General features: G+C 50.9%; 1 protein-coding gene across 11 annotated transcripts in view; it reads right to left on the bottom strand.

Annotated features, from left to right (window-relative positions):
* Positions 1-11679, bottom strand: part of QKI (QKI, KH domain containing RNA binding) — a 185123-nt gene extending 173444 nt beyond the window's left edge. For 6 of the 11 annotated variants that reach the window (XR_013221757.1, XM_077289160.1, XM_077289161.1 and 3 more), the window contains exon 1: positions 11088-11658. Coding sequence is in view for 10 of the 11 variants with exons in the window: in XM_077289160.1 (XP_077145275.1) it covers positions 11088-11229 (142 nt within the window). In the remaining variant the exon portion in view is untranslated. Of the gene's footprint in view, positions 1-11087 lie in introns of all 11 variants that reach the window. The other 5 variants (XM_077289163.1, XM_077289164.1, XM_077289167.1 and 2 more) reach the window with 1 other exon arrangement.
* Positions 11680-15866: the final 4187 nt, after the last annotated feature.

Below are 15866 nucleotides of genomic sequence, written 5' to 3'. Positions count from 1 at the left end.
TTTTCTGGTGGGTATTATTCACACCAACTCATGGGCTGAAATGTGCTCCTCTAAATTACAAATGCCAGTCATTAAATACTTCCCAATAGGCACAGCTTATTCCAGAGAAGGGTGGGCCCGAAATGAAATATTATGCCCGTGGCTTAGTTATCCGAAACCTCTACAATAACCAAAGCCAGCGTAGTAAAGGTTAAATATGGCGTCAACACCATTTCACCGCTTCATATTGGCCAATCGTTTTATAGGAAAGGCCCAATATATAATCTGCATTACATCAAGTCTGCAGCCAGAAATCCTTCCAAACGCTAGAACCTCAATCATCTCAGAAAAAAATAAATAAAAGGAAGCACTTCATTCATTCCTATGTGGAGGACAGCACTGGAACTTTATTTGTATGTGCAGCCCATTGCACGTTGTTGTTCTCTGTTATCAGCCATTTCTGCAGGAGAACAGCTGCTGTGTCCATAGTCACTGCTTTAGTTGCACTTTACCAAATAGAAGAAATGGATAAATGGATCCTGCCCTGTGCTAACCCCCCACAGAACACATTGCATTTTTAGGGGTTTTTTTTCCCCCCATTTCCGAGTCACATACATCAATGATTCTACATCTTATAGAATTTGTATTATTCTTGTGGCTTACGTTCCAGAAACCCAATCTAGTGAAGAGGGACAAATATTAGCACAAGCTGGTAAGTTACACAGGCTGGGCCTACATATGGGACCATTCTGACATCTGCTTTTCCACATACATGTTCTATCTGTGGTTTTCACGTACTCATTACAGTATATGGTGCCATTCATACTTTTTCCAAAGTAAGAAACGGTGAAATTGTGGTGCGATCGACAATGTCGCTACCTATAATTATTCTGAATTGCAAAAATATATATCAGCAAAACATGCAAAGTATTGGCAGCAACAATTTTGTCGACTGCACCACAACGTCAATATTTCTTAATTTGGGGAAGAGCAACTGTATAAGTATATTCATACATTGGTGGAGGTACACGCACATACACAGATATTTTATGCATTTGTGTATAGTTATAAAATACATGGTGCACAATCTTAAGAAAGAGGATTCATTTCTTGGCATTTAAAAAATAAATTTAGAGCCATTTTAGTGAAGACGTAAATCTCAGTGTTGGTGGCAGCACAGGACTTCCCGGCTTGCACTGCCCTGCCAGACATGTCACAGTTTCATGATCTTCATAAAATGTCACTGCCTTTACTTTTGGTGCGCTGTAAGCTTCAAATCCTCTCAGAACAAAAAAACCCCTGAAAACTGGGTAAAGCGAATTCTCCAGAGTGATTCGTTTAGAGGCTGCTCCGTCCCTGAATAATTCACCAGGCAGAGGAACAAGGCTGTGTTGTTGTTTTTTGTTTGTTTTATCATTTTGATTCCAAGATGAAATGAACGTTTAAAGCCTTTGAACACTCAGCGGCAATCCATGGCTCTGGGCTTCTTTAAGGGCTATTTCTTCTATGAGGGTTTTTTTTTAGAACAATTTAGATGCAGTAACATGACTTTTTAATAATAGTGATGCAAAACGGTATAACTTATTATTGCATAAACTGGTATTAATATACTGTATACACAAATATTTTAGCTCGGTAAATTTAAGTGTCATTAGCTGGGAGTCACGCCAGTGGCGCTCTAAACCACTGCAGGGAAAGAAAATCGCCCAGCATAATGTGTCTTTGTATGAAGATACAGTCAATCAGTGTCTTTTCTGAAAACAAAAATCACATTGATGTGAACTAGTAGAGAACGTACCGGCGCCCCTTAGCGGTTTACAACCCACAGCTATTAAATAAAGCTCAGTTCCACGCAGGGCCTTTTCCTGCCTCCGGTGTGTTATTGTTGCACATTCCTGGAAGTTTTAGGTCCCCTCCTCCTTTTACACATAGATTCCTCCGGCCTGCACAGGCCAAATGCGCAAAAACAGGAAGAACAACCAAGCCCTTTAATCAGACTGAGCCTGAAGCATCAGGTTACAGCAGCTGGAGGCAACAGCAGACCCCAACTGGGAAACAGTTACTAGGTGTACAGTAGGTATACGGCATTTACTAAACCTGCAGACTACCCTATGGTGGTACAAAAGGTTCTACAAGCAAAGAAAATAATATTTTAACACGCAGAAACCTGGCAAAGAGCAGCACAGCACTGCAGCTTGTCATGTTCCCGGCCCTAATGTCGTTATGGCACATAACATAGGGGAAGATCGTTACATTAAGGGGTCCAAGTACTCGCCATCTGCCGCTTTGTACAGGCCCAGTGACTAACACGTGTAACCAGGGCACATTCTAGTTACAATCTCATTTCCGAGCCATGGTCACACACTGATTAACAGTTCCTCCTATGTCTACCAGCACACCATATGGGGTCCGCTGCCCACACAGCCCAATATGTTCTGTTTACTCACAACACTCGCCCGGTTTCACCAATACAAAGCCTAGCATAGCAGCATCACCGGAAAGACTTACAGGAGGGAATTCCTCCGCAGGCCATGTCTACTTCCTTATAAAAAGCATTGATGTCATGATGGAGGGAGCTGCTCATTTGGTTTACAGCATTTATAATTTACAGAGAAAACAAATGGCCGGCCAGCTCTTTATTCCAGGGTCCATGAGGCACTGACATGAAAGGTCTGCTGCAATGTTTGCAGGACAAATATTTACACATTGGCATTTGCTTGACCAACAGCTGCAAAAGCTACAAAGTGACCGCCCCCTGCTCAGAAGATAAGGGGGAGAGAAGGCAATTAATATAAAGAAAGGGAAATAAAGGATAGGCTGGGTAAAGGAATCCTGGGCCTGCCCAACCTCTAGTTCCTAGCCTTGCAGTTATAGCCAGTGACCCCTGAACGGCGCTATTTGCACCCTCTATCTACTGGGAACAGGACAGCTCTGCTTAAAGGGACGACCGTTTATGGATCACAGCTAAACAGGAAAAGGAGTAAAGAGGAAAGTGGAAATGCACAGTGCTCCCACTACACAGCGCCTCGTCACATCCACAGACTTACAACCGACAAAGAGCAGGATGTTCTAGCTCTATGTGCTCTCACGGACAGGCACACTTCTCCTCTATCTCCTAACATCATCTGAGAGCACAACAGAAGAAAATCCACCAGCGCACATTGCTACTGCTTTCTAGATGTAGTCAAAGAACCGGAATCGTCCTCTATCCCACCACACATACTAACCATCATACTCCAGTATTAATGTGCCTCATGCCCTGGTGCCAACTAAGGGCAGCAAATGGATGTACAGCAGACAAAAGGACAGCTATAGTTAGCCTCCACCCCATCTTCCAGCAATGCAATGTGCCTAGACTATGGCATCTAGAGCTCAGATATGGGTACAATCCTGCACTGGGTTATTTGTAAATTATACTGGATTAAGAGATTCCTGGCACTGTGAGCTCATCCTGGGAATAGATATAGCCCTGACATGTAATACCAGGCAGCCCCAGCACTGACCTTCCACCACTCAGCTCTACACTTATCGAAAAACAGGCCACCCGCGAACAGAGCAGAGTACCCCCTCACCCCTCCATCTATATACAGGCCACCCATACAGAGAACAGTACCCCCCTCCATCTCTATACAGGCCACCCGTACAGAGCAGAGAACCCCCCTCACCCCTCCATCTCTATACAGGCCACAGTGCAGCATACCCTCACTCCTCCATGTATTTACTGTACAGAGTACCAGTCCCACCCCTACATCTATATACAGGTCAATGTACAGAACATCCTCACCTATCCATCCATATACAGGCCACGGTGCAGCATACCCTCACTCCTCCATGCATTTACTGTACAGAGTACCAGTCCCACCCCTACATCTATATACAGGTCAATGTACAGAACATCCTCACCTATCCATCCATATACAGGCCACAGTGCAGCATACCCTCACTCCTCCATGTATTTACTGTACAGAGTACCAGTCCCACCCCTACATCTATATACAGGTCAATGTACAGAACATCCTCACCTATCCATCCATATACAGGCCACGGTGCAGCATACCCTCACTCCTCCATGCATTTACTGTACAGAGTACCAGTCCCACCCCTACATCTATATACAGGCCAATGTACAGAACATCCTCACCTATCCATCCATATACAGGCCACGGTGCAGCATACCCTCACTCCTCCATGCATTTACTGTACAGAGTACCAGTCCCACCCCTACATCTATATACAGGTCAATGTACAGAACATCCTCACCTATCCATCCATATACAGGCCACAGTGCAGCATACCCTCACTCCTCCATGCATTTACTGTACAGAGTACCAGTCCCACCCCTACATCTATATACAGGTCAATGTACAGAACATCCTCACCTATCCATCCATATACAGGCCACGGTGCAGCATACCCTCACTCCTCCATGCATTTACTGTACAGAGTACCAGTCCCACCCCTACATCTATATACAGGTCAATGTACAGAACATCCTCACCTATCCATCCATATACAGGCCACAGTGCAGCATACCCTCACTCCTCCATGCATTTACTGTACAGAGTACCAGTCCCACCCCTACATCTATATACAGGTCAATGTACAGAACATCCTCACCTATCCATCCATATACAGGCCACAGTGCAGCATACCCTCACTCCTCCATGCATTTACTGTACAGAGTACCAGTCCCACCCCTACATCTATATACAGGTCAATGTACAGAACATCCTCACCTATCCATCCATATACAGGCCACGGTGCAGCATACCCTCACTCCTCCATGCATTTACTGTACAGAGTACCAGTCCCACCCCTACATCTATATACAGGTCAATGTACAGAACATCCTCACCTATCCATCCATATACAGGCCACGGTGCAGCATACCCTCACTCCTCCATGCATTTACTGTACAGAGTACCAGTCCCACCCCTACATCTATATACAGGCCAATGTACAGAACATCCTCACCTATCCATCCATATACAGGCCACAGTGCAGCATACCCTCACTCCTCCATGCATTTACTGTACAGAGTACCAGTCCCACCCCTACATCTATATACAGGTCAATGTACAGAACATCCTCACCTATCCATCCATATACAGGCCACGGTGCAGCATACCCTCACTCCTCCATGCATTTACTGTACAGAGTACCAGTCCCACCCCTACATCTATATACAGGCCAATGTACAGAACATCCTCACCTATCCATCCATATACAGGCCACGGTGCAGCATACCCTCACTCCTCCATGCATTTACTGTACAGAGTACCAGTCCCACCCCTACATCTATATACAGGCCAATGTACAGAACATCCTCACCTATCCATCCATATACAGGCCACAGTGCAGCATACCCTCACTCCTCCATGTATTTACTGTACAGAGTACCAGTCCCACCCCTACATCTATATACAGGCCAATGTACAGAACATCCTCACCTATCCATCCATATACAGGCCACGGTGCAGCATACCCTCACTCCTCCATGTATTTACTGTACAGAGTACCAGTCCCACCCCTACATCTATATACAGGTCAATGTACAGAACATCCTCACCTATCCATCCATATACAGGCCACGGTGCAGAGTACACTCACTTCGCCATGTATTTACTGGACACTGGACACATTACCATCACCCCTACAACTATATAGGAAAATGTACTGAGTACCTTCATTCCACCGTCTAATTACAGGCCACTGTATAGAGTACTTTCACATCTCCATTTATTTGTAGGCCAATGTACAGAATAACTCAACGTCTTCACCTACTTACAGGCGGCCACTGTGCAGAGTACCTTTACCCCTCCATCTAATTGTAGGCCATGGGACAGAAAAACTACCACTCCATCTATTTACAGGCCATTGTACAGAGTACATTTACCCCTCGATTTATTTACAGGCCACTATATAGAGGACCGCAACACCTACATCTATATACAGGCCACACTATACAGAGTACTCTCACCCCACCATCTAATTATAGGACACTGTATAGAGGACCCTCACCCCTAAAGAGGAATGTACAGCGTAACCTCAAGCCCCCATCTACTTGCAGGCCAATGTATAGAGGACCACAACCAGTGTCGGACTGGGGTGCTAAGGGCCCACCAGCAACATTGACTGTGGGGGCCCACTTTTCACCTGCATACAAATATTACACGACCCTTGTTCACAAATTTACCTATATCTCTATATAACAATAAACTGGGTAGTTTGGATAATGAATGATGAAATGCTGCTTTTTTATGTACTGAGTGAATCAATTGAATTATGCCAAATAATGCCCATATAGTGGGGATGGAGGCCCAGATCTGCACATGAGCCTACTGGGGATTCCCGTTACCCTATGGGCCAGTCCGAGCCTGACCACAACCCCTACATCTATATACAGGTCACACTATACATAGTACTCTCACCCCTCCGTCTATTTGGGTATGTGCACACGTTGCGGATTCTCTGCGGATCCGCAGTGTTTTTTGCAGTGCAGAAACGCCGCAGATCTGCAATTGATTTACAGTACAATGTAAATCAATGAGAAAAAAAAAATGCTGTGCACACTTTGTGGAAAATCCGCTGCGGAAACGCTGCGGTTTAAAAGAAGTAGCATGTCACTTCTTTTTTGTGAATCTGCAGCGTTTTTGTACCCATTCCATTATAGAAAACCGCAGGGGTAAAAAACGCAGCAAATCCGCAAGAAAACCGCAGCAAAAACGCTGCGGAACCGCACAAAAAACCGCAGGTGCGTTTTCTGCCAGGAGAGACAGAATCCGCACCAGAAATTCCTAAGCCTAATCCGCAACGTGTGCACATAGCCTTTACAGGCCACTGTAGGGAATACCCTCACCCCTCTATTTACTGTCCCCTATTCCTTCATTCCGCCATGTATGTAAGGGCCACAGTGCAGAGTAACCTCACCCCTCCATCTATACACCGGTCACATTGTACAGAGTACTTCTCCATGTATGAACAGGCCGCTCGTATAGAAGTCTCCCACATTCATACACAGACCACTATTGTATAGATTCCCCTGCCCACATCCATACAGGCCACAACTGTAGACAGCCCCACACACACTATTCAGCCACTACTGTAGATGGCCCACTATGGCTGTGTGCACACACTGCAGATTTTGATGCGGATGCGTAGCGTTTTTAGACGTGCGGAATGCATAAAATCCGCAGTGTAGTGCAGTAACAATGATAGTCAATGGGAATTTGAGAATTGCTGTGCACATGCTGCAGAAAAATCAACGCGGATTCGCTACGTTTTTTTTTGTCCCGCAGCATGTCAATTCTTTGAGTTGAAACGCAGCGTTTCTGCACCCATTGGCTATACATTGAGTAAGGCAAATCCGCACATCAAAAAACGCATGACAATCCGCAAGAAATCCGCATCAATTCCGCCTTAAATCTGCAAGCATTTTGGGCTGCGTTTTCTGCCATGAGGTGCAGATTCTGTGCGGAAAATTCCGCAGGCCAATCCGCAAAGTGTGCACATACCCCAACACACATCTATATCCGCCTATAGTCCACTCCATCTCCCCCACACATCTATATCTATTTACAATCCACCCCCATACACATCGCTCTAAGTACAGAAACCACTGTAAGCAGCCACACACACTTCTACATACAGGGCCCTACTGTAGGCAGCCCCGTCACACACATCTATATACAGGTCATTACTGAAGGTAGCACCCACCCCCACACATACACACCTATATACAGGGTCCTACTATAGGTAGGCCTCCACACACATCTATATACAGGACTACTGTAAGTAGCCCCCGCACATCTATACTGGAGTCACTACTGTAGGCAGCACCCATACGTCTCTATTGTAGGTAGCCCTCATACATGTACATACAGGCCACTACTGTAGGCAGCCCCATAGAACATCTATATACAGGCCACTACTGTAAGTATCCACATGACACATCTATAAACAGGCCACTACTGTAGGCAGCCCCACATACACATCTATATACTGGCCTGTATTGTAAGTAGCCCCCAACACACATCTTATACAGGCCACTACTGTAGGTACCACACACACACATCTATATACAGGCCACTACTGTATGTAGCCCCCCACACACACACATCCATCTATATATAGGCCACTACTGTATGTAGCCCACCCACACACACAGGCCACTACTGTAGGTAGCCCTCCACACATCTATATACAGGCCACTACTGTAGGTACCCCCCACACATCCATATACAGGCCACTACTGTAGGTACCCCCCCACACACACACACATCTATACACAGGTCATTACTGAAGGTAGCACCCACCCCCACACATACACACCTATATACAGGGTCCTACTATAGGTAGGCCTCCACACACATCTATATACAGGACTACTGTAAGTAGCCCCGTACATCTATACTGGAGTCACTACTGTAGGCAGCCCCATAGAACATCTATATACAGGCCACTACTGTAAGTATCCACATGACATCTATAAACAGGTCACTACTCTAAGCAGCCCTATAACTATATACAGGCCACTACTGTAAGTATCCACATGAAACATCTATATACAGGCCACTACTGTAGGCAGCCCCACAGACACATCCATATACAGACCACTACTGTATGTAGCCCCCACACACACATCTATATACAGGCCACTACTGTATGCAGCCCCCCCACACACATCTATATACAGGCCACTACTGTAGGTAGCCCCCCCACACATCTATATACAGGCCACTACTGTAGGTACCCCCCCACACACATCTATATACAGGCCACTACTGTAGGTAGCCCCCCCCCCACATCCATATACAGGCCCCACTACTATATGTAGCCCCTACACACACATCTATATACAGGCCACTACTGTAGGTAGCCCACCACACACACACACACACACATCATATACAGGCCACTACTGTATGCAGCCCACACACACATCTATATACAGGCCAGTACTGTAGGTACCCCCCCACACATCCATATACAGACCACTACTGTATGTAGCCCCCACACACATCTATATATAGGCCACAACTGTAGATAGCCCCATTACACACATGCATTTGGGTTATTACTGATGGTAGCCCCCCACAGGCATCTATATACAGGCCACTACTGTAGGTAGCCCCCCCCCCCCAACCTCATATATATAGGCCACAACTGTGGGAAGCCCCATGACATGTGTATTCAGGTTACTACTGTTGGTAGCCCCCCGCACACATGTATAAACAGGCCACTACCGATGGTAGCGCCCCGCACACATGTATACACAGGCCACTACTGATGGTAGCACCCCGCACACATGTATATACAGGCCACTACCGATGGTAGCGCCCCGCACACATGTATATACAGGCCACTACCGATGGTAGCCGCCCCCCCCCCCACACACACACACATCTACATACAGGCCACTACTGATAGTAGCCCCACATACATCTATATACAGGCCACTACTGATGGTAGCACCCCGCACACATGTATATACAGGCCACTACTGATGGTAGCCCCCCGCACACATGTATACACAGGCCACTACTGATGGTAGCGCCCCGCACGTGTATATACAGGCCACTACTGATGGGAGCCCCCCGCACACGTGTATATACAGGCCACTACTGATGGGAGCCCCCGCACATGTGTATATACAGGCCACTACTGATGGGAGCCCCCCGCACACATGTATACACAGGCCACTACTGATGGTAGCACCCCGCACATGTGTATATACAGGCCACTACTGATGGGAGCCCCCCGCACACATGTATATACAGGCCACTACTGATGGGGGCCCCCCGCACACATGTATATACAGGCCACTACTGATAGTAGCCCCCACACACATGTATATACAGGCCACTACTGATGGGAGCCCCCCGCACACATGTATACACAGGCCACTACTGATGGGAGCCCCCCCGCGCACATGTATACACAGGCCACTACTGGTGGGAGCCCCCCGCACACATGTATACACAGGCCACTACTGGTGGGAGCCCCCCGCACACATGTATACACAGGCCACTACTGGTGGGAGCCCCCCGCGCACATGTATATACAGGCCACTACTGATAGTAGCCCCCACACACACATGTATATACAGGCCACTACTGATGGGAGCCCCCCGCACACGTGTATACACAGGCCACTACTGGTGGGAGCCCCCCGCACACATGTATACACAGGCCACTACTGATGGGAGCCCCCCCGCGCACATGTATACACAGGCCACTACTGATGGGAGCCCCCCGCACACATGTATATACAGGCCACTACTGATAGTAGCCCCCACACATGTATATACAGGCCACTACTGATGGGAGCCCCCCGCACACGTGTATATACAGGCCACTACTGATGGGAGCCCCCCGCACACATGTATATACAGGCCACTACTGATGGGAGCCCCCCGCACACATGTATACACAGGCCACTACTGATGGGAGCCCCCCGCACACATGTATATACAGGCCACTACTGGTGGGAGCCCCCCGCACACATGTATACACAGGCCACTACTGATGGGAGCCCCCCGCACACATGTATATACAGGCCACTACTGATGGGAGCCCCCCGCACACATGTATACACAGGCCACTACTGATGGGAGCCCCCCGCACACATGTATATACAGGCCACTACTGATGGTAGCCCCCCACACACATGTATATACAGGCCACTACTGATAGTAGCCCCCACACACATGTATATACAGGCCACTACTGATAGTAGCCCCCACACATGTATATACAGGCCACTACTGATGGGAGCCCCCCGCACACATGTATACACAGGCCACTACTGGTGGGAGCCCCCCGCACACATGTATACACAGGCCACTACTGATGGGAGCCCCCCCGCGCACATGTATACACAGGCCACTACTGGTGGGAGCCCCCCGCACAGTATACCCAGCCACCAGTGGAGACCCCCTCCCTCCACAAGCTTGGCGAGCACCAGATCCGCCACATTCCAGCAGGTCACATGGCGGCACATTGGCAGGCAGTGCCCGGGGGGAGCCGGAGTCCGGAGAAGCTGCGGCTACAAGTTGGGAGAGAAGTTGCTCTCTAGCGGAGCCGTGTGCCCGTGTGCGCCGCCGGTACCTTCATCCAGGAGCCGCTCCAGGTGGTTAAATATCCCGCAGAAGTTGGGCAGGCTGCTCATCAGCTTCTTGTCGTTCATGAGCTGCATCAGATAGTCGGGGGTCGGCTTGGGCTTCTCCTTTGTTTCCATTTCCCCCACCATTATCCAATGTCTCCGGAGAGCGGGGCACTAGGAACAAGAAGTGGCCGCTGGCGAGGAGAGGACGAGCGAGGCTGCCGAAACTTCACCGGAGCCCCGACCACAAGCCGCACGTTCCTTCTTCCGCCCCCGGGTGTCCACACACATGAACGGCGATCACATGAACGAGGGGGACAGGAGCTCTCCCCTCCGGGTGGTCGCGGCGGTACGGTCTCCCCGGCAGGCTGCGTCCAGGGACAGCAGGGAGGGCACTGGTCTCCCCTCAGCTGTGGCGCTCCGTGGCCGGGCTGCTGTCTGCTCTCCGCCGCCGCCTCCTCCAGCCGCTCAGCTCCCGCCTCTCCCCGCTTCCCTGTCAGCACAATGCCGTTCTCCCGTGTGTACACGTCCCTATCGCCGGCTCTCGGGCTGCGCTGTGTCTGCCGCTGCTCCTCTATAGGAGTTTGCTTCAGTTACAGAGAGGAAGAGGCGGCGGGGCGGAGAGTGCAGGGGATAGGCGGACAGCGGAGGGAGGGGCTGGGGCGGAGTCACACCCGGAGGAGGGGGCGCATGCCGACGGGAGGAGGGGCGCATGCCGACGGGAGGAGGGGCGCATGCCGACGGGAGGAGGGGCGCATGCCGACGGGAGGAGGGGCGCATGCCGACGGGAGGAGGGGCGCTCATCCTGTGCCAGAGGGAAGGGGCTGGCCAGGCGCCCCGGTATGGTGCCCACGGCGGCTCCTGCTCGTCAGTCACAGGCTGTGCCAGTCACATGCAGCGATCCAGCATGAGAGCGCAGGGCACGGGCAGGATGATGGTGCCTGCCTGTGCCATTATGTGACACAGCCTGTGCCATTATGTGACACAGCCTGTGCCATCATGTACCCCAGCCTGTGCCGTTATGTGCTCCTGCCTGTGCCATCATGTGCCCTAGCCTGTGCCATCATGTCTCCTGTATGTGTCATCATGTGCTCCTGTCTGTGTCATCTTGTTCTCCAGCTTGCGCAATCATTTGCTCCTGCCTGTGCCATCTTGTGCTCCAGCCTGTGCCATCATGTGCCCCAGCCTGTCCCCCCATCATGTGCTTCTGCCTGTGCCGGCTTGTGCTCCAGCCTGTCCCCCCATCATGTCCTTCTGCCTGTGCCATCATGTACCCCAGCCTGTGCCATTATGTGCCCCAGCGTGTGCCATCATGTGCTCCTGCCTGTGCATTCTTGTGCTCCAGCCTGTGCCCCAGCCTGTCCCCCCATCATGTGCCCCAGCCTGCGCCATCATGTGCTCCTGCCTGTGCCATCTTGTGCTCCAGCCTTTGCCATCATGTGCGCCATCATGTGCTCCTGTCTGTGTCATCATGTGCCCCAGCGTGTGCCATCATGTACCCCAGCCTGTGCCATTATGTGCCCCAGCGTGTGCCATCATGTGCTCCTGCCTGTGCATTCTTGTGCTCCAGCCTGTCCCCCCATCATGTGCCCCAGCCTGCGCCATCATGTTCTCCTGCCTGTGCCATCTTGTGCTCCAGCCTTTGCCATCATGTGTGCCATCATGTGCTCCTGTCTGTGTCATCATGTGCCCCAGCGTGTGCCATCATGTGCTCCTGCCTGTGCCATCTTGTGCCCCAGCCTGTCTCCCCATCATGTGCTCCTGCCTGTGCCATCATGTGCCCCAGCCTGTCCCCCCATCATGTGCTCCTGCCTGTGCCGGCTTGTGCTCCAATGTGTCCCCCCATCATGTACTCCAGCCTGTCCCCCCATCATGTGCTCCTGCCTGTGCCATATTGTGCTCCAGCCTGTGCCATCATGTGCTCCTTCCTGTGTCATCATGTGCTTCTGCCTGTGCCCCAGCCTGTCTCCCCATCATGTGCTCCTGCCTGTGCCCCAGCCTGTCCCCCCATCATGTGCTCCTGCCTGTGCCCCAGCCTGTCCCCTATCATGTGCTCCAGCCTGTGCCATCATGTGCTCCTGCCTGTGCCATCATGGTCCCTAGCTTGTGCCATTATGTGCTCCTGCTTGTGCCATTATGTGCTCCTGCCTGTGCCAGCTTGTGCTCCAGCCTGTGCCATTATGTGCCCCAGCCTGTGCCATCATGTGCTCCAGCCTGTGCCATTGTGTTCCTGCTTGTACCATCATGTGCCCCAGCCTGTGCCATCATGTGCTCCAGCCTGTGCCATTATGTGCTCCTGCCTGTGCCATCATGTGCTCCAGCCTGTGCCATCATGTACCCCAGCCTGTGCCATTATGTGCTCCTGCCTGTGCCATCATGTGCCCTAGCCTGTGCCATCATGTTCTCCTGCCTGTGCCATCTTATGCTCCAGCCTGTGCCATCATGTCTCCTGTATGTGTCATCATGTGCTCCTGTCTGTGTCATCATGTGCTCCTGCCTGTACTCCAGCCTGTGCCATCATGTGCTCCTGCCTGCACTCCAGCCAGTGCCATCATGTGCTCCAGCCTCTGCCATTATGTGCTCCTGCCAGTGCCCCAGGCTGTGCCATCACGTGCTCCTGCCTGTACTCCAGCCAGTGCCATCATGTGCTCCTGCCTTTATTCCAGCCTGTGCCATGATGTGCTCCTGCCGGTACTCCAGCCTGTGCCATTATGTGCTCCTGCCTGTGCCATCATGTGCTCCAGCCTGTGCCATCATGTGCCCTAGCCTATGCCATCATGTTCTCCTGCCTGTGCCATCTTATGCTCCAGCCTGTGCCATCATGTCTCCTGTATGTGTCATCATGTGCTCCTGTCTGTGTCATCATGTGCTCCTGTCTGTGTCATCATGTGCTCCTGCCTGTACTCCAGCCTGTGCCATCATGTGCTCCTGCCTGCACTCCAGCCAGTGCCATCTTGTGCTCCAGCCTCTGCCATTATGTGCTCCTGCCAGTTCCCCAGGCTGTGCCATCACGTGCTCCTGCCTGTACTCCAGCCAGTGCCATCATGTGCTCCTGCCTTTATTCCAGCCTGTGCCATGATGTGCTCCTGCCGGTACTCCAGCCAGTGCCATCATGTGCTCCAGCCTGTGCCATTATGTGCTCCTGCCAGTGCCCCAGCCTGTGCCATCATGCACCCCAGCCTGTGCCATCATGTGCTCCAGCCACAAACGACTGAACATACTGGCAATAGCTCTCCACAGACCATACCCACTGGAGATGTAAATGCTCAGGGGCCTTTCAATGACAACCCAGGGGTCCTATAGCAGCTGCCCAGGGGTCCTACTGCTGCCATGGGGTCCTACCATAACTGCCTAGGGATCATACCATGGCTGTACAGGAGTCCTACTATGGCTGCAATGGAGTTCTACAATGACTGGGCAGGGGTTCTACTACTGCTGCCATGAGGTCCTACAGCAGCTGCCCAAGGGGTCATGCTATAGCTGCCATGGAATCCAACTATGGTTGCCATGGGGTCTTACAATAACTGTATTGTCCAGGGGCCCTCCTATGACTGCCCAAGAGAGGCTACTATGGCTGTCAATGGGTCCTCCTGTTGCCCAGGGGTCCTACTGTGGCTGTTAGTGGGTCATCCTACTACTGCTCAGGGGTTCTAGTGTGGCTGGCAATGGGTCCTCCTACTGCTGTCCAGAGGTTTTACTGTGGCTGTCAATATGTCCTACTGCTGCCCAGGGGTTCTACCGTGGCTGTCAATGGGTCATGATACTGCTGCCCAGGGGTCCTATTGTGGCTGTCAATGTGTCCTGCTGCCTAGGGTTCCTACTGTGGCTGTCAACGGGTCGTCCTACTGCTACCCAGGGTTCATACTGTGGCTGTCAATGGGTCCTCCTACTGCTTCCCAGGGGTCCTACTGTGGCTGTCAATGGGTCCTCCTACTGTTGCCCAGGGGTCCTATTGTGGCTGTCAATGTATCATCCTACTGCTGCCTAGGGGTCTTGCTGTGGCTGTCAATGGATTCTACTGCTGCCCAGGGGTCCTACTGTGGCTGTCAATGTATCCTCCCACTGCTGCCTAGGGGTCCTACTGTGGCTGTCAATGTGTCCTCCTACTGCTTCCCAGGGGTCCTACTGTGGCTGTCAATCGGTCCTCCTGTTGCCCAGGGGTCCTAGTTTGGCTGTCAGTGGGTCCTCCTACTACTGCTCAGGGGTCAAATTTTGGCTGTCAATGGGTCCTCCTGCTGCCCAGGGGTCCTACTATTGCTGTCAGTGGGTCCTCCTACTGCAGCCCCGGGGTCCTACTGTGACTGCCCAGTGGTCCTTCTATGGCTGTTTTGGGGTCATATGACTGCACAATGGGCCTACTATGACTGCCCAGTGATCATCCTACTGCTGCCCAGGAGTCATACTAATGCCACCATGAGGTTCTACAGCGACTACCCAAGGGTCATCCTATAGCTGCCCAGGGTTCCTACAATGGCTGCCCAGGGCCCTAACATTGTTGTCCACAGGCCATCTTATAGCTGCCCAGGAATCTTCCTAAGGCTGGATAGTGGTCCTTATACGATGCTGATCACACCTGGATTTTGTAAAACCATTTATCTATTCCTTCCCGGAAGAGGGAAACAGAATTGATGAGGCAGACGGATCCATTATATAACTGCTGTAAGCTGCACCAGAAGGACCCTATTGACCACAAGGGGGCTGTTTGGTTTCTGTTATGGTGACTGTTATTTTACAGTAAATCTGGTGCAGGTTGCTGTAGCTGATCTTTCCTCCTGCTGTTGTCC

Source organism: Ranitomeya variabilis, chromosome 2 (genome assembly GCF_051348905.1).
Source record: "Ranitomeya variabilis isolate aRanVar5 chromosome 2, aRanVar5.hap1, whole genome shotgun sequence".
In the NCBI taxonomy this organism is placed as follows: Eukaryota; Metazoa; Chordata; class Amphibia; order Anura; family Dendrobatidae; genus Ranitomeya; species Ranitomeya variabilis.
Note: the sequence above shows the minus strand (reverse complement) of the source record. Positions and strands in the feature narration are given on the sequence as shown.